Genomic DNA, 26,435 nt, shown 5'->3' on the forward strand with positions numbered 1-26,435 from the left:
TTTTGTCCATCGGCTCGGACACCGATGCTCGGGATGGCTAAATCAAATTGGGGTCCATGAAGTGGTGTCGCAGAAATACTTCGCGAGGAGAGCATCACGAAAAACGTTTGATGCAAAGGCAACGGCCCACCACAGGCATGGGTCGGCAAGGTTCGGAACGCACCGACAAGCGAGCGCGTCGCTGCGCGTCGGTTGGAGGAAAAGGGCACGTAACCACTGGACACAAGCTCTGACGCGCGCCGACGCTAGCTCCTTGGCTGCGGCACACTTGTTATTTGAGCATTTTGTAGTCAACCGTCCAAGTCCGGCCTAAAACAGCCTGCTGGAAATTGAGCTTGAAAGAATAAGTTGCTCTTTAAGATATAAAAAAAAACACGTTCGATTAATGAGTGCACACCGGCCGGAACAGTATTTTTTTACCTTTGAAGTAGCAATAGAGCTCAAAATATCGACATCAGCGCTTGCGCTCACGTCATCGTCTATCTATGAGGTTGCTTGGCAAACACCTACACGACCATCTCATATCATATGAAAAGCTGTCGCACGATTTCATTTTTGGCGGCTCATTACACAGCCAACTGTGTAAGAAAAAAAAATGATTATGGGGTGTTACGTGCCAAAACCACGATTTGATTATGAGGCACGCCGTTGTGTGGGAGTTCGAAATAATTTGTACAACCAGAGATGCTTTAACGTGCACCTAAATCTTAGTACAGGGGTGTTCCGCGTTTCGCTATGTCAGCATTAGGCGTGCAAAGTATCATTGAACAATTTATATTAGAAATGTTGTCACGTAGTAATAACGGTGAAGAATGATGCAGAGTCAAAACTTGGTGTTACAAATTGAGTTCTATATTGTGCGAACGTTTGCCCAGCAAAACAAATAACACTCAGTCAGAAGGATAGCGATGAGCAAATACGGCGGTAGTCGAAAGCCTGATCTGCAGGTCCAGCGCGTCGGCTTTCATATAGCAGTCGTGGAAAGTTCCACCGTATTCGCTGGTGCCCGCGCGCTTTCCAGAAATTACTACACAATTCGTGTCGCGTATGCAGTCAGATTGTACAAGTTTTGTCGACAACAGACAACGGATAGAAGCATTGATGACATTCGAGAAACTTCCGATACGTACGCGCTCAAACGTGCTTCTCCGTTTTTGTACCGTGGCAAAGGCGTCGTGTGGGCAGCTATAGTATCCGTGTTTTCTTGCGCTGTGTTCTGTACCATGCTCTCCCGGATGTTGCTGTGATCAGGTGGGACAGGAGGAACTAAAGCTCGTGAAATGAACGAGTATACAATGCTGTACACAATGTACTGCGCCACGGCACTGGCAACGGATGATGGAAGATCCGCTGGAAATGTCGCCCTCTTCGGCGGAATCGTGCTAGCGTCCCATCGTAGGCCGAGCCCGATGCGTTTCAGAATCTGTACAATGAACGCCTTGCAGGTCAGTGATTCCTGCTTTTGACCGCGCATGGTACATTTGCGGCCATGTAGAACGTAGGCTATCCAAGATTGCATAATCCTGCTTTTAGAACATCGTGTTCAGTAACAACTTGCTTTTGTGCATATTAAAACACGTGTCGCTGAACTGTTGCTTGTTTCTCGCAGTACTCGCGGCAGCACGAACTCTTTTAAGCAGAGCTCGCTCGAGGGTCATAGAGACCTGCAGAGGTGTACCACAATACACGTGCTGATAGAGCTTTATGCAGAATATGTGCATTTTTCTGCCATCGACACCGTGCGCCGGCCAGTCGACGCTTCATCCGAGAAGATGGGAAAGAAGTGGCTGCTTTGACTTATTAGGGACGAATCCTCCCTACTGCAGGCGTATCTTACCTGTGCGCGCGAAAAGCGCAGGTAAGTGAATGTTAGCGGATGCGCTGCAAGTGAGCAAGGCTCCATAGAACGTACTACTGCGAACACATCAAACGGCTGTTCCATGGTCGCACATAGGCCGCGTCTACGCGCATACTTTTCTGCACCGTGCGCCGGCTATCACAAAACTTTGGTTCCGTGAAGCTTCACTTACCGTGGGAAGGCACCGCAGGCCGCAATGTATCCAAGCGCGGAGTCAGAAATTACGTTCTGCCTCCTCGCCGGCGAGCTGTGGATAGTGACGCGCAGCCACCCGAAATTTGTTCAGTAAAGCAGGACGATTCTTCATGGTACAGCAAGAATATATGCTGGTGCCCATAAACTCCAGATGTATCGCAAACGTTCTTTTTTTTTCGTACCGCCAGAGGTCCAGCTCGCAAGTCCGTCTGAGAGCCCCAGGAACTCCAAATAGAGAAGAGCAAGTAGAAGGGAGCGATAAAGGTGGCCTTCTTTAAAAACAAGCAAGAACTGGGCAGTGGCTGGTAACTGCGCTTGATAATAACAGTTTGGTTGGCTGGGCTGATAAAGCATGTCTTTTTTTTCATAAAAGCCGGTATAAGCAGCGGACTCGACCTCATGGCCCAATTTCTTAAGTTCATTGTTTACTTCTTTCAAGATGACTTCGGCAACGGTAATGCGACGAGACATCGCAATGCCATCCTTTGATTTAGGATCGCCGCAGAGCGCGCGTCCGATCATGCCGGTTACGCGCAGCGCGGCGTGGTTTTGTGAGGAATGTAAACCAGAGGAGAACTGGCCCAACATGATGGCGGAGCAGCGCCATCTTCCGGCATCAATTACGCTAACTTCGGCCGACCGTTTGTGAGCGCTCTGGAGCGCTCTCGCGAGCGTTGTTGTCTTCGGCTGGTTGAAACGTAGGTTGAAAGAGTGTGCGCGTCCTACGTTTGGCTGGTTGTTCTCGATTGCACTCCTCCATCTTCGACCGCTCTGAGGCGCTCCGAGCCCTGTCGTAGTAGAGTCACTGGAAAAAATTTCAGAGTACCGCAAAGGTCGGGATTTGACTGGCAACACTGAGCGGCCACCGCCATATACCTTCCAAGCCGACTGCGTCGCGGGTAGGCCGCCGTGTTGGAAGAGCTTGATATTCGGTGACACATCGGCTTGAGTGTTTACTGAAGTACAGATACTTTGTGCCCGGAGATAATGGTTGCTAAGAACGAAAATAAAATGTTATTTTGTGCGAAGTAATGCAGCCGGTGGTTGTTTTGCACGCCGATCGTGTTTACTGCTGGAACTGTGCTACGATTGTGGGCAGCAGCTTAGCGCTGCTATCGGGAGCTTATGCACGCGTTTTTTCCCCTTCCGCGGAGCGAGCTGCGAAGGAAACATTTCGTCCCTTCGAGCCGCAAAGAGGCAAGCTTGTGCTTTTGGACATGAACATCGTGTACCACTGCCGACTTCTATTGAATGTTTCCAAGCAGGACGAAACTAACACCTGACAGTGCCACAGGTACGTACGTTTATTGTATAATTTCACAAGCTACACCGGATACATTTAATTTAGTTTGTAATCGGGTACCGCGCGTTCTCGACTCTGCCGGGTGACTTCGTCCGCTGTATACGCACGATACACTGCGACTGCCGTGTGCGCACCGGTGTTTGGCCGTGATCGTAAGACGATCTGTGCACAGCAGGTGTAAAAACCAACTTCGATGACCATTTTGCGCACTAAATCTTGTGGAAGGCCAAGATGAGCCATTTGAGTGATTGCATCAACGTATATGTACTTCTGTACACTGATAATGAGCTAGAGTTTGCTACATTGTGATTTATGAACGCGGCTGTCAAGTGCGTTCCATGAGCGGCTACTCTTTTCAACTTATTTATGACTGTTTTCTTAGACTGCCAAGATTTGCTGCCTGTGTTAAAAAAAAGGCAGGAACGCCCGCTGATGACGCATCACTTTTTTTCTAAGTTACATGGGCGATGTATAAAATTCTTGCGCTTTTAGAGCGGTTTATGTAACATGCATGGTGACAGAGTGAAACTAAAGCTAATGGGTGTTCTGTTGTTTTGTATTTCTTGTCATGCATCAAGCACAACATTATGTGGGTATGCACCGCAGCATTTCAACATAAAACATAGTATGTATGCTGACTTCAGTTCATTGCATGTGCTCGGCTTAAAAGCTCAAAATTTGAAGCATGTGTTGTGAATATCACCTTGCCGTTGGTTTCAACCTCAAAATGCGTATGTATAAATGAGCAAAGGATAAGTGGAATGCCCATCCACTCTAGGCTTCTCAAAGTCTTCAGCACAAAAGAGGTCCTGCAAATATTTGTTGTATGGTTAGAAGTGTGATGCTGGTCACCCTAACGCTGGGCTGTCCAAGGAGGCTCCCAGGGCTTTCTTGAATGAAGCCCTGTTTCAGACATGTGAAAACCGAAAAACATGGAAGGTAGCTGTAATAATAAGTTGAAAGACCCAACTAAAGAGTCGAATAATACGTTATAAAGGTTTAGAAGTTTACGCAGTGAGACAATTAACATAGCTCAATTGAGGTGTAAACGCGCATGTGGCCGCAAACACGCAGCTTCAAGGATTGCTAACATTTAACCCATTTCTATTTTTCTACCAGTGCCAACACAACTGCACAGAAAGCGGCCTTTATGTGGACGCACGAGATGCACTGACCATGTATTTATTGACTGCGATCGTCACAGTCTGCGAAAAACAAATGTCATATGGGTCGAGTAACTCGAGGCGAGAGTGCGCTCACGTGCGCGGAGAAATAATGCGAGCACCTGGTGCACGTGAGGACGCGAAATTTTCGCGTGACAAGTGTGCCTTCACGTGCCACGAGCACGGAATAACTGCGTGTGTTGAGCAACAAACGCGTACACGTGTACCCGCGTCAAGCGTGCAAGACGCGAACGATCCCTGCACTGAACTCCTATTTTCGTGGCATCGCTAACACCGCGTGCACTTCGCTTAAATATCTTCTAAAACAGTGCCGAAAAGCACAAGCAAGGTGTACTTATACCTCGCACACGCGAGTGTTTTTTGTAGGCTCGAAGTTCTCCCGGCCGATTCTGTGTAACCACGCAGAACGACGCTCTCGGTCATTTTTCCCGGTCGGAATCGAGAAAGAAGTCTTTCCAGATTCGGTTCGGTTGCTGCATCCGAAGGCGCAGCAGCCAGGCATGATTTCTTTGCAGTCAAACGCGAGCACGACAATCGGAATACAAAAAAACGTAGGGAGCCTGCGCTTCCTGCGCTCTAACTCAGCCGGCCTTGGAAGGTATATGGCACCCCAAAATCACGTGGTACGGTTGGGCCAATGAACGCGTCGGCGGCGCGGGGAAAACGAATGCGGTACTCTGAAATTTTTTCCAGTGACTCTATGTCGTCGGAGCAGTCGTCGAGATTGAAGCGTTTCCCGCAACGTCTCATAACACAGGCAGGCCCCGCAAACTCTCAAGTTGAACAAATGGCCACAGAGGGCGAAAAAATCGACCGCGCGCCGCTGCTAATAAAACAAGCATAGTAGAATCGCTTCCGAATGCTTATGTTAGTTCCAGTATTTCCCGCTAGGGGCGCCATAATAAGCGCAACATTATTTTACAAACTTTCTCTTACAATTACCGAAGCATCTTTATTACATAAGAAAGAGGGCAAAATTATAATTGCTAATTAGATATCCCACTATTTATTAGTAAGTTTATTCTTTCTTTGTCACTGTAAACGCAAATAGCGTTCAGCATCATCGATCTTTCACGTGACCTCTGGCCTGGGTTTAAAATTTTTGCAGGCCTCGAACACTCTCAAGTTCAACAAATGGCCACAGAGGACGTAAAAAATCGACCACGCGGCGCTGCTAAAGAAACAGGCATAGTACACTAATTAAAAAGGTTCCCCCGTGAGCGCATTATCTCCCGCTAGAGGCGCCGTAGTAAGCGCAATTTTAACCTACAAACTTTCTTTAACAATAAACGAAGCGTTTTTATTACATGACAAGGAGTACAACATTACCATTCCTAATTTTACATTGTACTCTTTATTACCAACTTTGTTGGTTTGTGCCATTTTAAGCGCAAAAGAGCGTTCAGCATCATCGACCTCCCACGTGACCTCTGGCCCGGATTTAAAGACGTTACCGGTATGCTCGCGTGCACGGTAGGTATGGATTCCTTGGTTCGTACATCGGTTGGTTATTTCGTGCTAAAGCCAGTTTATTATGCTTCGATATCTTGCGTTATTTAACTTAGGGTGTAAGCCCGACAGCTAGGTTTTAGTCATGAGCCATGTGGAACACGTATGCATTGAAATGGGAGCCGGATCCTTCTGCGACTGCGGACGGCAATATCGGTGAGTCGTTTAACATCGCTGCATCGATCGCTATGTAATATATTCGTCTCGTTAACTTACAGGCGGAGGCAAGTTAACAAACTAGATGCTGCATTACATAGGGGCAGTCAGGACCCTCCGTTGCTGTTTCCAAAATAAATTTTCAGTTGCGAGGCCATCATTATACACACATTCACGAAAGAAAAGGCGATATCGGAAGGCGCGTCACATTTTTCATCTCGTTGTAGCCGTAGCCATGGGTGACTCAGTAGCCTTATCAATATATTTTTCTTCCGAGTTCGCCGGCAACTTCCTTCGTCCACAGAACCGAATAACTCTTTGATAAACTGAAGCTAAAGTACTGAATTCAATGTATTAAGCCGTTGCACGCATGATGATTCACCCATATTTCGTACCTGTTGGTTCCAAATGTCCTTGCTATTCAGTTTGGTTTACCTCAGGAGATTCCTTTTTGCAGTAGTAAAGCGGTGCATCACGTTCATGCAGAAAAAGAATGCATCATTTCTAATAGCTTCATGCCTTTCATCTATCTGCTTGTGAAACCAGCAGTGTGATTTCTTCTAGTCTATAAACGAGCGCACAAATGTTCCCATTTGTGATCTTAATAATACTTCAGCTGTTGACATGCATTGTAGTTAAGCAGACATCAATTTTGTGGACAATAGCAATATTTATTTAGCATGCTGTTTAAGAACCCTAGAACAGACACTGTGCATTTGTATGTGTTCTGTAGTCGCAAACCATTACAATATATATGTCACACCTTTTTGCATTTCATATTGCAAAATATTGCTTTTTCAATTTCTGATGCAGTCAAAATTTATGTTCAAGACGTGCAGTAATCAGGAAGGCAGCAGTATAAAGCAACACACTCCACGCACTGAATAGAAGCTACTGCCTGCTACAACAAGGCCATTGTGTGGACTTTGGCTGCTACTACAAGGCAAGCAACACCTGGTTCAGAAATAAATATGCTTGATATATGCTGTACTAGCTTGCTAGTCTTGAGATACATGTCATTCGATTGCAGCATATATGAATGTATTTTTTCATATTTATGGTTTAGTATAATTGGTTCAAACATAAAACAAAACACTACATGAGTTTGGCTAATCTGTGCTGTATTTCATGTGTCACTGTTCTGCCCCAACAGTCTATGACAAACACATCTGGATCATCACAGGAGCTCCCATTTACACCAACAGGAAGGGGCTGGAGCCGAATCTGCAAGGCTCCAGCCCCTTCCACCATGAACCATGAACAATTCCTCCATGAACAAAGACGCGCAAGCAGAAGAATTTAGATTTAAAGTCTGCGGAGGACTGTGTCAAGACTCAAAAGGGCTTCAGCCACCATTCCATTAGCACGGACATTTGGCCGAGTCATCCAAGTAACTCAAAAAGGAATTTCTAGGAATTCTTAGTGTTCAGATGCACCTGCAACTTCTGACCAAGCACCGACGACGCTAGCCGGAAGAGTTCCGTCAGTTTGCCCTTATCTTCCTGGCCATGTCAATTCCAATTGTGCCAAGTGTAATTTTTTCTATATATGTAAGCTTTTTAATTGCCCATTCTCGTTAGAGATCATTCATCGTTATCCAAACATAAATGTCAACCGATTCTTCGCCGATACTTAATAAAAGTCACTGCCTGGTAGCGTACCATATCTGTAGCAGTATCTTCTAGTGTATGTTGTCGGGCACAATTCCTCTCTTGAAATAGCTGATGCAGCATCGGCATGTGTCTTGCATTAACCTACGCACCGTGTGCCACGCACTATTTTACTTTTCTTGATGTTTTTAGCCTTCAATGCTTGCAGAGCAGAGTGCCTTCTCTCTTGAATGCAAGCTTTCTCATTTTCCATATTCCTAGTCTCGCTGATGATTGCTCTTCTTCCTCAATAGCCTGGGTCTTTGCGCAAGCTACACTGAAATGATTGATCGCAGAATCTGGTTTTGCTGCCCCAGTTGGTTGTGGTCACCGTGTTAGGTTTCTCGGATGTGGGGACCTGGTCAGTTGCCTTGGTAAGCCGTCCCTGGAGGTAAGCATTTGCTCCTGCAGTCCGCACATCGACATAGACTCCCAGTATACACGCACCGTGACTGGTGCTCTCCGTTCGTTCTTTCCTGCTGCAGCCATGGGCAAATTGTGTTTGTGGCCTACCTCGGCCATGATGTGCTCAGAACGGAGACCAGCATATGTGCTTACATGGTTCGAAGTGTATGAAGTTGATAGGCTCATGGGCGAAAAGGCCCGCAAAAGTGGCTGTCGAAGGTGATGCCCACGGAACAGATTTGTTCATATTGAGACAAGGTGGGGCACGAAGTGCGAGCCACACGTTAGTGGTCCCAGAAAGAAAAGCAACGTTCAGGTTGGAAAGGATTTAATGCTAAAATACCGGGTGTCTATGTCACTGTGTTGGTTGCGGTAGCAGATGCCTGCGCCGCAACCAACACTTGCGCTATGTATTCCAGTGTCCTTGTGCCATTCTTGCGCTATGTATCCCACTTTTTATGTATCCCACCAACACGCCCAAACTTCTTCCCTGCATCACCTCACTGCTTCGCAATGCAAATCGCTCATCTTCAACGGCAACTGTCGGTTCAAACAGGTGCGACGCTCTGTCCAATCTGTTTGTACTGCTGGTTGTCGCTCGTTACCAGACCACCGCGTGCGATTAAGGCAAGCATTATGCCTGTAAGTAGGCGGCTGAATGTATCCTAAGAAACCCGTGTATGTGAATGCTCTCTGTTGCCATATCGTTCGTAGCCAATGTATAATGTATTGTCTGAACCATAGGCGGTGACTGATTGCTGTTGAATTTCGCTGTTATCTCACTTGGTTATGGTCGACGTGTTATGCTTCTCGAATGTGGCGGCCTGGACAGTTGCATTGGGAAGCAGTCTCTCGAAGTTCGATGTAAGCATTCGCTCCTGCAGTCTGCACCTAGACATAGGCTCCCAATTTACACACTCCGTGATTCATCCTCCCCGTTCCCTTTTTCCTGCTGCAGCCATGGGCAAATTGTACTTGTGGCCTTTCTCGGCCGCGATTAAGCATGAATCAATCAGTAACAAGTGATCGTTACTTGTGTATAATAACCTGGAAAAAAATAAACATCTTTCAAACGTAGACCAGCATAATGCTTACATGGTCCGACGTGTACGCAGTTGATAACCACATGTGTGGAAAGGCCCGCAAAAGTGGCTGATGAAGAGGATGTCCACGAAAGCAACTTGTCCATATCGAGACAATGTAGGACACCAAGTGTGAGCCACGCATTAGCAGCCCCCGAAAGAAAAGAAACGTACAGGTTAGAAAGGAGTCAACGATAAAATGCCGGGTAGCCCATATCACTGTGTGGGCTGCGGCAGCAGATGCCTGCGTCACCCGATTTCTTCGCAATGCAAGTTGCTCATCTTCAACGGCAACTGTCGGTTCAAACAGGTGCGACGCTCTGTCCAATCTGTTTGCACTGCTGGTTGTCGCTCGTTACCAGAACACCACGTGCGACGAAGGCAAGCATTATGCCTGTAACTAGGCGGCTGAATGTATCCTAAGAAACCCGTGTATGTGAATGCTCACTGTTGCCGTATGGTTCGTAGCCAATGAATAATGGAGTGTTAGAACACTATGCGTGAATGATTGCTGTTTAATTTCGCTGTTATCTCACTTGGTTATGGCCGACTTGGGATGCTATTCGAATGTGGCGGCCTGGTCAGTTGCATTGGGAAGCAGTCTCACGAAGTAAGCATTCGCTCCTGCTGTCTGAACAGCGACATAGGCTCCCAATTTACACACACCGCGATTCGTGCTCCCCGTTCACCTTTTCCTGCTGCAGCCATGGGCAAATTGCACCTCCGGCCTTTTTCAGCCGCGATTAGGCATGAACGGAGACCAGCATGGTTCGAAGTGGATGAAGTTGATAGCCGCATTGGTGGAAATGCCCGCAGAAATGGCTGCCGAAGGTGACGCCCACGAAAGCGACTTGTCCATATCGAGACAAAGTGGGACACTAAGTGTGAGCCACACATTAGCGGCCCCTGAAAGCAAGCAAACGTGCAGGTTGGAAATGAGTTAACCCTAAATTCCCAGGTAGTCCATGTTGCTGTGTTGGCTACGGCAGCAGATGCCTGCATCACCCGATTGCTTCGCAATGCAAGTTGCTCGTCTTTAACGGCGGCTGCCGCTGCAAACAGGTGGGACACTCAGTCCAATCTGCTCGCGCCGCTGGTTGTCGCTCGTTACCAGACCGCCATATGCGACGACGACGGTGAGCCGTTTACGAGCTCGTGTCAATGATTCCAGCGTATCTCGACATGCAAATTTTATTTCTGCTATTACACGAGAATGTACACTGCTTGTCTTCTGCCAATAAAGTCGCACGTTCTGTTCACTCACTTGTGGCTTGTTTGTATATGCGTCAGTAGAGGCTATTCGGTCTCCTGGCAATTAGAACGCACCAGCTACGCGGCAGCCAAGGCACTGAGGCATGTGGCATAGCCGGCGGGGCATGCACGGAGCGTACCAGCGGCCATAAGGCCATAAGGGATTTTGCTCTAAAAAAACGCACTTCCGTTTCCGGATTGAGCAGCGCCATCTGGCGTCCACCTAAGTAAGTTCCACGTGCTGCCTCTGCTTATTTTCGTACCACTGCGGAAGGTACAGTTACCCTTCTCTAAAGTTGCTTCTTTATTCTATGGCACAGCGTCGCTGCTGCTGGCGACGTTCCGCCGTAACCTAGGCAACCTAGGCCACAGCATGCTGGCGTCTCGACGAAAGCTCTTCCAATCCGCGCGTCCGCCGGTTTTTCAGGCAGCGCCGCGAGCTTTGGATAGGCGAAACATTGGATGTTAGCAGTAGTACCGTGGTTATGCATTTGCCATTTCTTCCTCCGAGAGCTGTTCACGCTTTCGGCTTGCGCGCTTGTCCTCCTCTATCTCCAAGTTCGTGGAACGCCGGGTCTGCCCTATTCTGCCTCGGGGGATAGAAGCGACCAGTCGAAGATACCATCAACTTCACAAAGAGTGACGTCAGGGCCCCTCCTCAGTTTTTTCCTTTCTCCATGACCACGGTCGTGTCCATGACCATAACAAAGCCGCCATTGTGGCCCGGGAACATGGACGCTGCAGCAAAAGAAAAAAAGAAAGGAAAATAAAAAGAAGGAAATACAACGTGACTTCCTCCACACCTAGCGCGCAGAGAGGGTAGGATATCTCAGTTTTAATAGCGGAGCTGTTTAAGCTTTCGTTCTGCCGTCGAGGGTTACCAGAAAACTCAGCCCAGCTCTGCGCCACCTCGCGTTGCCTAGGAACCACCTCCGGGAGCGCCGGTACCTAGCCACGTAACCTCCACGCGCGTAGGGCGGAGTCGTGCCGCCACAGGCGAGTCGGGCCGGCGCGGCGGCACACCTCTCAAACGTTCTTTATTCTGTCTCAACTTACAGAGTAAAGCCTGCCCAGACACGGGGGGTGCGAACCGGCCAATTCCCGCGCGAATTTCTGGGCAAGAGTTTGGGCACAGCTGTCACGTCTGTGACCTACAAGGAAGCCCGGCGCGCGGCTCAGCGGGAATACGATCGATGAAGGACAGCCGATCCTGCCCATCGCGCCGAGGCCTTCGCCGACAAACGCCGTCGCCGAGCCGAGGATCTTGAGTTTCGGGCCACAAACAGCAAACGCTGCCGACTGAATGCTCGGCGCCGCCGGCAATCGGTTCCGCGCCTGCTCGGCAGCGAGAACTTCCAACACCAAGCCCGCAAATCCGTGGGAGGTGCCGACGGCCGCTTCCAGCGCGAATTCCTCGGCATGGAGTTCGGGCACAGCTGCCGCGTCTGTGACGGGCTCTGGTTCGACGTGAATCACGGTGAGCTCGGTGCGGAACTTTCAACAGAAGAGCTCTGCCTTTCAGACGCTTCGCGAAGCCTTCCCCGACGCCACTGACCACGACGACGACCACGATGACTATCGGACGTCGAGGACGAGGGCCGGATCGACGATGACGACGACTGGTACTGAAGTACTGTGCATAATAAATTGTCACGCACGTACTGTGGCTTCCATGCGTCTGACTTGCTGGGGCTTGTGTGGCTTACCAGCCTGGCCGTGTATGACCTCGCAAAAGACTTGGCGACGCTTAGTATGAGCATAGTTAAGCCATGCATAACCTCGTAAGACAGAAAAACCTAGCAACCCTTGGTAGGAGCCTAGCCGAGCCATGCACGCACGAAAGCGTGCCGACGCGTGCCAGTGGTTGGGCCCTAAGTTAAACAGAGCGCTTACTGTCGTCCTCACATGTGTCATATATATATGTCATATATACGCAGGTTCGTGCCAGCAGCTTGGCGCTGTCGCAGATGCTCATCCGGGAGCTCGTGATCGGTTCGACCGCCCTGCCAGCCGCTTTCAAGGTTGGTTCACTCTTCTCGCTGGGCCATGACGTCATCTCATGGCGCACCCTCAATTTCCGCAGGGTAACGGCGTTATTCTTAAGTTGAACCTCGCGTCACGCAGGCCATCTTCGAAAGTGACAGATCGTGCAATGTTTGCCCGAGTCGCAGGTTGCGCAACTCGTAGCATATGATGTTACACTGCACACTAAGTTCCACACAATACCCCATTTTGGTGGCGATGGAATGCGTTTATCCATACCGCGCCTTTTTACAGCGAAGCTGTGTAGTTCTGCCCCCCCCCCTCCCTGCATTTGTCGTGTCCGTTGGTAAAAATACTCTTTCGTTGGCCGGTCCCGGAGGTAGTGCAATCGTAGGCGATAACTGAAGTGTGCATATACTTCCGAATAACACATACAGTGTGCACTGTAGCAGTTGGGTTCGGGCATGTAAAAACGAGTAGCTGGCCCATGCCGTCGTCCGACTCATTCACACTAGGGACGTTTTCGAAAAGAGGAACATGTTCTCACCGACAACGAGTACTGGGGCCATTTACAGTATCTACATGAAGAGTGGAGAACGTAACGTGTCATCAGTCTACCATGAATGAAGTCAAGCACAGCGAGGAGCAGAAAAACGTCTCCTCAAAAACCCTGTGTCCTCCGTAGATTCCTAAACCAAGGAAAGTGCCGTCCAACCTTCGTCCAAGTGGAACGTCCAAAGTCGTCGAAGGACCCGCGTTTGAGGGCGAGGGTTCACACACTTACTCCTGCACCTTTGTTCACTGCACACACAGAAAGGAGGGGAGCGTCGTAGACAGGGGTTGTCACGCTTGACTCAAGCTGGCGCGTCTTGGTTCCTGGAGTGACCCCGCAGTTAGCTGGAGCGTTTGTCAAACGACCGTGACGGTTACCGCTGTCCTCCAGGAATCGCCTTAGAACACCTTTTCCCGGGAGTTTCTTTCTTGCTCCCATTGGTGCTTGAAGGCGACAGTGAACCAACAAACAATACTTGGTCCGCCAAACGTGCCTCGCCTTGCTGGCGCCGGTAGTCTGTCCGAGGGAGACGCATTGTTAGCTTTGCGAAGCGATTCGCCGAAGCGGAGCGGGAAAGGCTAGAAGGTCACTATCCCCACTGGCCGATTGGAACAGCTCCTCCATGGCCCAGAAAATCTCGAGTAGCTAGTGCTGATAACCGCTGGGCAGGAAGAGAACGGCTGGTGGCAAGGGGTATGACTTGGCTTGCAGCAAACAGGGGGGAGGGGGGTATTTTGTAAGAGTCCACCTAGTGGATTGTCCATTTCGGCCGCTGCTGATTGGATGCAGCTGTGCGAGAGAGGAGCAGACGAGCGGCCCTTGCCAATCAGCAGCGCCCGAAATGGACAGTCCACTAGGTGGACTGTTACAGAATACCCCCCCCCCCCCAGCTGCGCAATGCTGACATACACCCGAAAACATCTCACAATGACAGGCAGCAGCAAAGCGAACCCCACAACACGGCTCTGCGCAGCGATAAAGTAGCGTGAATCTCGCTTTAGACCCGCTAGGCTTCATAGAAAACATGAGTGCAGAAACAACAAATACTGCATTTCACTATGCAAACTTCCAAGGAATTTTGTGCCGACAAAGTTAGCAATCATGGATGGAGTACTGTGAAATGAAAGGGATTGTCTTGGCTTAACAAAGTAAAACAACAACAAAAATTTGTTGGAATCCCTAAACTTAGAAAGAGTTTTAAATCAGCCTGCTCAAGCCATCCGCATTGCTATGCAACTTTCCGTTCTTATATCTAACGGAGAAGTTGTACTGTTCGAGGATGAAGCTCCATCGAAGCAAGCGGCCATTTTTTTTACATTTTATTAAGCCATGTCAGAGGGCAATGGTAGGTCTCGAAGATGAATCTCGCCCCGTACAAGTAACACGACAACTTCTGGGCTGCCCAAACCAAACAGGCACATTCCTTCTCTGAAGCGCTACAGGCTTCCTCTCTTACAGTTAGTTTACGGCTGGAATAGAGGGCAGGATGTTCCTCATTATCATCGCCGACCTGTAAGTACCGCCCACTCCCCTGACGCTTGCATCCCACTGAACTATGAATTTCTTTGTATAGTCTGGCGCACAAAGCAAAGGACGAGAAACTAATAACATTTTCAAACCTTGGAAAGCGTTCTCTCTCTTCTTATCCCAGTGCTCCTTACTCAGTGCTCCCTTTTGGAGTGCGTTCGTTAGAGGACTTGGTATTTACGAATAATTCGGAATGTACCGTTGATAGTACCCAAAGAGCCCCAAAAATGAACGAAGGTCTGTCTTCGTGCGCGGCTGTGAAAAATCTCCAGTCGTGGCTGTTTTCATCTCGGCCGGCCGTCTCGTGCCCTGGCTGACAACATGGCCCAGATCTGCGAGCAGCCAAACCTCCATTTTCTGCCTTCATCGTTAAGCCTGCTACCTCAATGGCGAGAACACCGGCTCGAGGTGCGATGCACGCTGTTTCAGCTGTCAGACAAAATTGCGACATCATCAAGATGTGACAATGCGAACTCCTGCAAATCTTTTAGGGCAATATCCATCAACTTAGAGAAGCTAAACGGCGTGTTCTTCAGCCCGAACCTAAGAGCGAGAGGGCGAAAAGTGCCAGCAGGTGAGGTAAATGCGGCATAGCGACTGGCACTTTCTAACAGGGGAACTTGTCAGTACCCCCGCACGATATCTGTAGTCGAAATGTATTTAGCAGCGCTGACACTTTCGATTCGTTCGTTAATGTTGTGTACCGGATAAAACTGATCCCTGGTGATGGCCCTTAACTTTCTGTAGTCAAAACACTGACGAGGATCTTTATTAGCGGTTTCCACAAGTATTAGCGGTGACGTGTAGTCACTTTCAGTGGGCTCAATAACTCCCAACTCTAGCATGCGTTCTATCACGGCATCCGTAGTTTCTTTCTGTCGTGGAGACACCCTGTAAGGCATCTTATGGGTTCGGTTGATGTTAGGTCTATTTTATGCGTTATTAGTTCGGTTCTACATGGCCGATTTATGAATCTATCGTGATATTCGCCTAGCAGCCCATTTAGCGCATCCGGCTGCTCGGGTTAAAGAGCGTCCGGGCTTACCGAGTTTTCTACAACTTCTTCCAGGCTGATTTCTGAGCCGGAGGTCGTCTTACATCCGGCTCCTTGATGGTAAACAACTCCGCTCCGCTCCACGTAGGGCTTTACTAAATTGCAGTGGTATGTTCTCACCTTCTTCCCACGACTGGGCACTTTCAGAGCATAGTTAGTATGTGAAAACTTGTGCAGCACATTAGCGAGTGCGTCCCAGTGAACTTCACGCTTGTTCTTTCTTGAAGGTCTGAGGATCATTACTTGGTCCCAAGCGTTAAATGTTCGAAGCCTCGCATTCCTGTCGTAATAGGCCTTGGTGTTCTTTTCTGCCACGCCCATGTTCTTTTCGACTTGTTCTTGCGTTGTACGGAGCCGTTCCAGCAGATTTAGACAGATTTAGCACCACTGTTTGACTCTCTCCTCTTTCCTCCCACATCTCTCAACATTCTCAGTCGGGAATGGAGTGCCCTCCCATACACTAGTTCTGCTGGCGAGAACCCTGTAGCCTTATGAGGAACCGTTCGCAAAGCAAACAAAGTAGCCGGAAGACGATTCTCCCAGTCCTCCTTGTGCTTGTGGCAGAGTGCCCGCAAAACTCGCTTAAGAACTGAATGCCATCTCCCTACACTATCTGACTGAGGCTGATAGACGGAACTGAGTGTTAACTTTACCCCGCACTTTCGTAAGAACGTAGAAGTCAGTGAGCTTGTGTATACTGATCCTTGATCCGCCTGAATTTCGGCCGGAAACAGGACTCCGGCGAATACTGTCAAAAGCGAGTCTACTACTTCACTGGAGCCGAGTTCTTCGAGAGGGATTGCCTCCGGAAACTTTGTAGCTGGACACAGCATAATAAACAGGTACCTGCAACCCGACATTGTCTTTGGTAGAGGCCCTACTGTGTCTATGACAAGTCGTCTGAAAGGTTCTGACATTAAGGGCACTACCTTTAGTGGAGCTTTCCATGGTTCTCCTGGTTTATCCGAGCGCTGGCAGGCGTCGCATGATCTCACAAAATTGTCTACGTCTTTGAAACAGCTGGGGCAGTAGTATTCCACAAGCAATCTTTCTTTCTATTTGTTTATGCCTAGGTGTCCAGACCCCTCATTTCCATGACAGAGACCCAAAAGGGCCTCCCTGCTCTTAGTAGGTATGACTCACCGATCCAGAATCTTGCCCTTTCGGTCTCTGTAGTGCCGATATAACAATCCTCCTTTCTCGTGCATCGCGACATTGCGCCTAGAAATGCCTTCTTTAGCTGTTACATGTAATTTAGCTAGGCTAAAGTGTGCGCCCGCGCGGGCCTCATCTTCAAAGCGGTCTTCAATGTTTGCATAGAGCGCGTAGTGCCGGTAGTCTCGTATACGCTGTGGTTTTGACGTTTCATACGCGTTGAAGCGACAGATGGACTATGGTCAATTAGCTCGCGGCTGGTGCCGCGATTCCTAACTCCAGCGTTTTCACAGACAGTGTCGACTGTCATGGAGCGATTTGTGTTCCCGTTTACCTGCGCGCGCATGACACCGTGCTGGTTCATTTAGCTGAAACACGTTGACGGGATAGTTGGTTTGAATCCATGATAGAATGTGTAAGCGTGACTGAACAAGGACGTAGAAAGAAGCAGGCACACAAAGACAGCGCTGTCTCCATGTGTTTGTTTCCTTCTATGTCCTCGTTGAGTCACGGTTACGTATTCTATCATTGTTAATTTAGTTAGTAAGCGAACGTTTGCAAGTTTATACGGCCGATAAAACTACTATCCTTACTTCCTACCAGTGGCGTAGCCAGAAATTTCGTTCGTGGGGGGCTCACTTTGCAGCTCGGCCTCCTCCTTATAGAATTAGTCCAGGGATCATCTATATATTCAACAACCTTGTTTACATTTTCGTATATATGCAACGACCAGGGGAAAACCTCAATGACGCTGTCCTTTGTTAGAATGTATTGCGCAGGAGCAGCTGTCACCGGTCGTGTACTGCGAGTAATTGCTCCGAAATTATAGTCGCAACAGAGGGCACATATAAGAAGCAGGAGTTCTGCAAAATATACGAGGGCGAGTCAAATGAAAGTGAGCCAATGCGAATATATGACAAACGGGGTACTTTATTTAAAAGTAGTCACGATGTATATTTAGACACTTGTCCTACTAACGAGTCGCGTAATTCCAGTCTCATAAAACTCCTTGGGTTGCTGCCCCAAAAATCTGTAAATGACTACACGTCATCTTCCGACACGAATTTGGTTCCCTTGAGCAGTTTTTTTTTTTAATTTTGCCAAATGTGGAAGACGCAAGGCAACAGGTCTGGGCTGCATGATGGATGTTGCAGCGTTTCCCACTAGAACTTTGCCAGTTTTGTATTAACCACATCAGCGACGTGAGAACGGGCAATGTCGTCAAGCAAGATGTTCCCAATGCTCAATTTTCCACGTCGTTTGTTCTTGATTACGACACGCAGCCGATCCGACCTTTCACAATATCTGAAACGATTTAGAGTCTCTCAAGGTTTCGAAAATTCGATCAATAATGGTCCCTAACGATCTAAAACGAAGTCAACACTTTTCTGGCAGAATGACGGCCTTTGTTTTCCTTGGGAGTGGTGAATTCAAATGTTTCCACTGTAAGCTTTGCCGTAGTGTTTCAGGCTACTAGTAGTGGCACCATGAGTCATCCCCGGTCACAATTGCAGACAAAAAGTCGTCACCCTCATTTGGGGTTCTTTGACGTGCACTTAAATCTAAGTACACCGGTGCTTTCGCATTTCGCCTCCACCGAAATGCAGCCGCCGTGACCGGGATTCGATCCCGCGACCTCGTGCTCAGCAGCCCAACACCATAGCCACTGAGCAACCAAGGCCTTTTTAATTGTGTTGGGGGTGATTTCACGGTGGCTTTGGCCCGGCCATGGAACGTCTTTGTAACTTTCATGTCCTTCTTTGAACAGTTTGCTACGACGCTTCACAGTGGTCAATGAAACGCAATGTTCAACGCATACGGCAGCCATACGGCGAATAAGTTCTTTTTGGGAAACATCTTCATTTGTCAAAAACCTCATGACACCAAGCTGATCAACTTTTGGAGGGTCAATTATGTCACGCAACCATGTTCAACCCAGTGTATGAGAGCATTAAAGAACATTTAACGTCACCTCTGCATGTCACTTGTAAATGAGATGCGTATGAGCTACGCGCATGCCTCGAAAATAATGAACCGAACCATTATTGCGCGGGGCGGGTTGTCTCACTTTCATTTGACTCGCCTTCGTACATTAGAAATGCGAAGATACAATGGAATATACAAATGTGAAGATACAGCTTGATACAGGGCAAAAAATTGTCACTGGAAACAAAGTTCACTGCGCATACACACAAAACCTCGCAACAAGATGTTTAAATATACGTATAAGTCTTCAATAAATCTACGTACCTAAGAAAAAGTCACTATATATAATGTGTCAAACAAGGCAGATAAACAGGTTGCGCAACCACAGATTTACAGATCACAGCACCCCCCCTCCACTCCCAAAATGTATCGCGTGCGACGGAAGGCGGCGCGCTTCCTCCCCGCTTTTCTGCCTTGCGCACACAAGACAGCCACCATCGTTGGCTCACCCCCTCCCCTTCCTACGCTTTCACTCGCACATAGAGCATGCGGCGCGTGGTCACGATGTTATCGCCCTTGGCCTTTATTTATATGGAACATGAGGGCAACGGCAGGAATGTGCCTGGAGTCTTCATATAGCTGCTATTGCAATGATATAATAGTATCCGGCAACTGAATAGTCCCGTGGCCCATCACTCTCCGCAAAAGAAGTAACAAAATCGAACTTTCACCATGCGACAATTCGCTGCGCCGCAACAATGTCTTTTTTTTTCTATTGTGGGGCGTGTAACGTGCCAAGGGAGACGACGCTTACAGCAGCATGGTCAGTGCAAGAAAGAACGAAGGTTTATTGAGAGCGTGCCTTATAAAGACATGAATGCAGCGTGCTGTACACACTGCGCATCACCGATGCGCATTCGCGCTGATATAATCAGTACACGTGTCCGATACATCCTCCCTCGGGCAACAAACAAAACAGACTTAGATACATATACACATTTGCCAAAACTTATGACACTTGCTGAAAAGGTTCATCATAATGAAGCTTCTGGGGAGGCCGGACGACACGAGTCGACGTTCTAGTAGCATGCGTCGGTTGGATGCCAGGCGAAGGATCGCCGTCACTTGCTGGTAGCATTGATCCTACGGCTGTTTCTAGAGATGACGCCTCGGAGGCTTGCGCTGTTGATTCAGCTGGTGTTGCAGGCGCCGGCGCACGGGAGCTTTCACACGGTGGAATCTCCTCGCAGTCGTCATCACTTTCACCGCTATACTGTTCACCCGTCCTAAGTAGATGTCGGCGGTTGCCCCGCAGAACACGGTGATCTTGCGTTCGTACCAAATAGGAACGTGGAGCAGTTTCACCAACGACCTTCGCTTTTGGGGACCACGCAGTCGCATCCTGAAGCCTCACCTTCGTGCCCCTGCGCAGTATTGGCAAAGGCTTCCCGGCCTTGGCTTGGTGGTGCTTCCTCACAGGGGTCCGGGACGCCCTACTGAAGTCAGGAAGGTTAGAACGAAGTCGCCTTCTTTGCAGAAGCTCACCCGGAGAATGCCCATCTTCCATGGTGTTGAGCGATAGGCTGTAGTAAACCCAGCCAGAAGTCCTCCCTCACCTCTCGAGTTTTTTTCAGAATGCGCTTTACGATTTGCACACCTTTCTCAGCCAAGCCGTTCGACTGCGGATAACGGGGGCTGGAGGTTACATGGTTGAAGACGTATGTTTTGGCAAATCTGGCAAATTCATGGCTTGAAAACTGGGGTCCGTTATCCGTGCAAACTTCTACAGGTACGCCGTACCTGGCAAACATGGCACTAAGGGCTGCGATCGTAGTTGCTGCAGTTGTGTCGTCAAGTTCCTCAACCTCAGGGAAATTTGAAAAGGTGTCGTAAGCAACCACGTACGAATTTCCGGCATAAGAAAAGATATCTACGCCGACCCTATAACCCTATACCAAGCACATTGTGGAACTGGCCGCATTAAAAGTGGTTTATGTGGTTGCCTGTACGCGTACTTTCGGCTGGTTGCGCAGCTTTCTACTAGCGCAGCTATTTCGCCGTTCAGACCGGGCCAAAATACAAGAGTTCGGGCTCCCCTCTCTTTGTACTTTTGCAACCCGAGGTGGCCAGCATGTATTCTGTTCAGGATGCTTTGTCGCATACTCTTCGGTATTACAACTTTCGAGCCCTTCAGCACTATTCCATTAATGACTGACAGCTCTTTCGCAAAAGGCTTGAGTTCCCCGTTCACCGGCTGCCTGCTTGTTAAGCTCTTCCTCACGGTCTGTAGGTATACGTCACGAGACGTTTCTTGCTGCAGTAACCGCTGCGTTTCTGAAGTGACCATGTAGCCCAAGGACTGCACCGCATGGATCTCCACGTCGTCTGCGGTACCAGAAATAGTGCCAACTTGATCTTTGCCCTGGTCAGCCGTTGAGTGTGACAACATGTCAGCTAGAACCAGCTGTTTCCCGGGAATATACTGCAAGACAAAGTTGCATTTTAGTAGCCGCAAGAAGAATCTTTGCACTCGCGGTGGCATGTCGGCGATTTCCTTTTGCGCGATCGCTATAAGCGGCATATGGTATGTTTCGATAAGCACTTTTCTTCCGTACACAAACTCGTGAAACCTTTCACAGCCAAAACAAATTCCGAGTGCCTCCTTTTCACTTTGTGCATAGCTTTGCTCGGCTCGGGTTAATACACGAGATTCATACGCTACCGGTCGCCATTCACCATTGTAGCCTTGCAATAATGCTGCACCGACACCTTCCTTTGATGCGTCGCACGTTATCTTAGTTTCTCGTTGCGGATCAAAGATTGCAAGCAGGGGGGAGGTAGTCAAAACTTGCGTTAAGATTTGCCACTCTTTCGCGTGGTTTGCTGTCCATTGGAACTCTGCGCGGGACTTGATAAGCTTTCGTAAAAGCGTCGTTCGCTCGAACAACCGTGGCACGAATTTGCAGAAATAGTTCAGCACTCCCAGCATCCGCTGGGCGTCAGTCTTGGACGCTGGTGTCGGCATGTTCGCCAAGCTTTCGATAAGCTTTAGGTCAGGCGATATGCGCGTTCGGCTTATGACGTCACCAAGGAGTTTGACTGATTTCACACCGAACTTCCATTTCTGCGCGTTGAAAGTCAATCCTGCTTTCTCGGCAGCCTTAAGCACTTCCGTCAACCGTTCATCGTGTTCTTTTTTACTGGAACCCCAAACTAAAATGTTGTCAATGTATACCAGCACACCAGGTAGGCACTCGAGTACTTGACTCATGGTTTGTTGAAATACCTCCGGTGCGGACGAAATGCCGAAAGGCAGACGCAGAAAACGGTATCTCCCAAACGGTGAAGAGAAAGTGCAGATCTTAGATGTGCGCTCGTCTAGCGATATCTGATGATAGCCGGAGTTCTCGTCAAGACAGCTGAAGTACGCGGCATTGGTTAAACGGGCTTCCAAATCCTCGCGCCTAGAAAGCGGAAAATGCTGCCGCTTTATGTACTTGTTAACAATTCTGGGGTCCATGCACACCCGTAGCCTGCCATCTTTCTTTTTTGCCAGAACTAAAGGAATGGCCCAGTCGGTAGGCTCGTTCACTAACAATTATGCCAGCACGAACCATTCTTTCAAGTTCCTTCTTTAGAGGCTCTTCCAGTGCCAAAGGAACTCGTCGAGCAGGTTGCACGACTGGCACCGCTTCAGGTTGCAGGACCATGCTGTATGCCTGCTGCAAACAACCTAGGCCCTCGAAGACATGCCTGAATTTCTTGAGAAGTCCGTCGTTGGAAATCTTGTCTACGGCGCCTACTTTACGCTGGACCAGCCCCAAAGCCTCACTAGCTTCTAGCCCGAGTATGGCCTGACGGCCATTTTTTCACAACAAAAAATTTGACCGTAGCAGAAGTATTACGAAGCCTTACTTCCTGCGTAGACGTTCCATAGCACGCTATGGTACCGCCGTTATACGCCCTCAGCACCGAATTCGTTGGCTTCAACTCTCCAGCTCCCCTCAGTTGGCGGTAAATTGACATGGGAAACAGGCTTGCCTGCTGCCCCGTGTCCACTTGAGCGCTTATCTCGCGATTGCGAACTTTGGCTTTAACCGTCCAATCCCTTTCGTGACTAGATGTCGTGATCTCGAGAATGTCGAAGTCCTCGTCTTGCTGTTTTTTTTACTTCGCCGACTACCGCTGACGCGCAACTACTTGCAGAGTGGTTCAGCTTGTGGCACAAACGACACCTCTTTCCGAACGCTGGGCATTGCTGCGGTTTATGCCATCGGTTGCACTTACGACAGTGAAATTGTTCTTTTCATTGCTTCCGCTCTTTTGAGGGTGGCGCCGTGCGCCTCGATACGGCATCGACTCTGTCTTCCCCGCTACGCCATACTTCGTTTCGCTGTGCTGCCGTCTCCGCTGCTTTACATATTTGCTCTGCTTTTTGCAAAGTCAGTTGGCTGTCACGAAGCATTTTCTCCCGTAGTCTAGGATCGTGCGTGCCAAATACGATCTGGTCCCTTATCATGGATTCTTGCAAAACACCAAAATTACACTGCGCTGCTTGCTTTTTCAGGTCACGAACAAATTTTTCAAATGGTTCACCCTCCGCTTGCTTTCTTGAACGGAATACATATCTCTCGCGCACTTCATTGCTCACTTCGGCACAATAGGCATCAAACTTTCTCACCACTGTACTGTAGTCGGTCTTGTCTTCATCCAGCGTGAACTGGAAGTTGTTGAAGACGTCCAGCGCGTCGTCACCCGCCATGCTCAGCAGGAGGGCTGCCTTCGATGCTTCCGTTTTCGGCCGGTCCTTTGCCGCCGTTGCCTGCAGAAATAACTCAAATTTCTGCTTGAAACGCTTCCAGTTGTCCGTGACGTTACCCGTCAGCCGTAATGGCTGTGGTGCCTTCAGCAGGTCCATAACGCGTTCTTCGCGGGTACGATTCCCCTCAGGCATCGACAGGCAGCGGAGCGACTTCTGACACCATGTAACGTGCCAAGGGAGACGACGCTTACAGCAGCATGGTCAGTGCAGGAAAGACGAAGGTTTATTGAGAGCGTGGCTTATAAAGACATGAATGCAGCGCGCTGTACACACTGCGCATCACCGATGCGCATCCGCGCTGATATAATCAGTACAGGGCGGGGGCGGCGAAATAGAATAACGCAAAGGAAAGCATGTTGGCTACAATCGAATGCCTACTTGGGCACCTAGTGTGGCTACCGAAGGAATATCGAAGAAAACGTGTGACGCTTGGTCCACAGAAAACCATAGGCATACTGCTCGGTATCCTACACCGGTGAGATAAAATTTTCCGGAGAGGTTGCGCTCAAGCGAACGCGCTGCAATCCGTCGAGTCCCTGCAGTGCTGTCGGCGAGCGACTGTGCATTGTTTCTTTTTCTCGTCTGCTAGCCAGAAAGCGTCCAAAACTCTGCCAGGCGAAAATGCAGTCGGCCAGAGAAGAATGAACGCGCATCCAAGTGCGCCACGCGGTTGTCGATGCAGCACGAGAAAAACGCATGCGCTCTGGCTGGATCGGCAGCCCGCAGGTTGCGAGAACAAAAATAAATAAATAAATAAATAAATAGGCTGAATGTATCCTCGCGAATAAAATTCTCGATAGAAAAATAAATAAGAACTTAGTTACAATGGTGGCTGTAGTGTCTTGACATGGATGCTTTGGCGCAGGTGAAAAAAAATAATCATATTCTTTTCTGTGACCTGACGGCACACGCTTTGTCTCATCGGACCTCGCTGCGTGCTTTGTCAACTTGTCTGATAGTATGTTGATTTGGCTTTTCTCGTAGTACGGCCCGATGTACGACTTTAGAAAAGTCGATGCACCTTTCGCGTCAAATGTTTACAACAGCATTAAACCCACAAAGTTCCGGAATTGAAAATCTAAAGCACGACTTTGGAAATGTCAATGCACCTTTCGCATCAAAATGTTATGAGAACTTTATACCCACAAAGTTTCAGAATTGAAATCCAAGCGCTCCGTAGATTCCGCGGCCTCCGCGAGATGCCGAGACGAGCCCGCTCGCCGTCAAAACGCCCTTCAAATTTTGTGCTCGGTGGGGCTCCTTGCGTTGCGATATGTGACTCCCGATGCATGGGCGTTTCCGCGAAATCCAGCCCGATTTCGCAATGTTTGCGCTAAAATGTCTTTTCGAGCGTGAATTAAGGACATTCAAGACCAAATCGAGCATGATTTCCGGCACCGGGAGTTGTTTTGGTCGGCGGCACATGACAGCACGAAAAAATTTCGGGGGGGGGGGCGGAAACCCCATAAGGCCCCCCCCCTGGCTACGCCCCTGCTTCTTACAAATATCTACTAATTTGCTACCGCAATCGATGTTTCTCCTTTCCGGCGGAATTGCGAATTTCTTTCTGCTCTTTTTGTACGGTTTCGCCATTTGACTTCTTCTCGCTGTTTTCTGGCGTCCCTTTCTCTGCGTCTCCATGCTCGGATGGTTTCATCTGCGATCCTTTTTTGAACGGAAGTTGTTTCCGCGGTCCATTTCAACTGTCCCAATTTCTGTCCTTAGCGTTCAGCTTTCTACGCGTTGCGTACTCTTCGGCTAAATGGGACACCATTTCCACACGTTTCCTAGATATTACACCCATAACTTCACAGAATGTGGCATGCTTTTGTAAAACTTCTCTAGACACATACATTGAATAGTCATGTCTCTGCTCTCGCATGCTTCCGCGCTTTTCAACCACTCGACTAGTTTTGCCTTTAAGCCATATGCAAACTTCGGATATCCCTCGCTATCCTTCTTGCCCGTGCTTCGAAACCTTTGCCGAAAAGCTTCGGCTGAAAGGCGGTACTTGTTCAAAAGGCTAGCTTTAACCTTCGCATAATCATATGCAGCTTGGGCACTGAGTGGGGATCACATCAGCGGCTTCACCCGGCAACATAGGCAGCAACCACTGTGGTCATGTAATCGGAGCAAAGTTCATCATCTCGCAAGTCCTTTCAAAATTTCCTAGGAACAACCCTTTCTCGTTCCCACTTTCAAATGGCTTGAACAGCCTGATCATGCGGTATGATTCTGCCTCACTTGATCGTTCCAGAGCCCATTCACTCGGTCGAGAAAACACCAAACGTTTACTTTCAAGGTCATGTTGTAGTTTTCTTAACTCGCGATGTCTCTCGTGTTCTTCTGTCCTGTTCTTTTCTCTCTCTATGTCCCGTTTCTCTCTTTTCCTAAAAAGTTATAACCCAATTCCAATATCCTCCTCACTGGCCTGTTCAGAAATCAGCTTAAATATTTCAGATTTTATCATTTCCTTGTGTACTTCTAGGCCCAGTTCCTCACCGACAACCAACAGTTCGTCCCTCATCAGTATCCACAAATTCATGACTGCTGCTTTACTGCCTTGGTCCTGCTCGCTAAACATAACCAGGCAAACACACTGAAGTGGAAAGTTGGGCGAATGGTATACATTCATAATGGTAACAGCGCGAACAAAATGACCACGGCGTGAAAGGACACAGTAGGAGCGCTGACTCACGACTAAGTTTACTCAGACGCACATCAGGAACATAAGCGACACAAGCGATCACACGGTCAATCTAGGAACGCTCAAGAAGGCCACGGTGATACAGAGCATCTGTTTCCTTAAATTAATTCCTTTTG

At 48.7% G+C, this 26,435-nt stretch overlaps 1 protein-coding gene across 1 annotated transcript in view; it reads left to right on the forward strand.

The window, feature by feature from the left end:
• LOC142575110 (neprilysin-1-like) overlaps nucleotides 1-26,435 on the forward strand; it is a 357,362-nt gene that overhangs the window by 233,904 nt on the left and 97,023 nt on the right. The window contains exon 13 of the mRNA XM_075684106.1: nucleotides 12,530-12,613. Coding sequence (XP_075540221.1) covers nucleotides 12,530-12,613 — 84 coding nt within the window. The remainder of the gene's footprint in view (nucleotides 1-12,529; nucleotides 12,614-26,435) is intronic.

The sequence above is a fragment of the Dermacentor variabilis genome, chromosome 3, assembly GCF_050947875.1.
Source record: "Dermacentor variabilis isolate Ectoservices chromosome 3, ASM5094787v1, whole genome shotgun sequence".
Taxonomy (NCBI): domain Eukaryota; kingdom Metazoa; phylum Arthropoda; class Arachnida; order Ixodida; family Ixodidae; genus Dermacentor; species Dermacentor variabilis.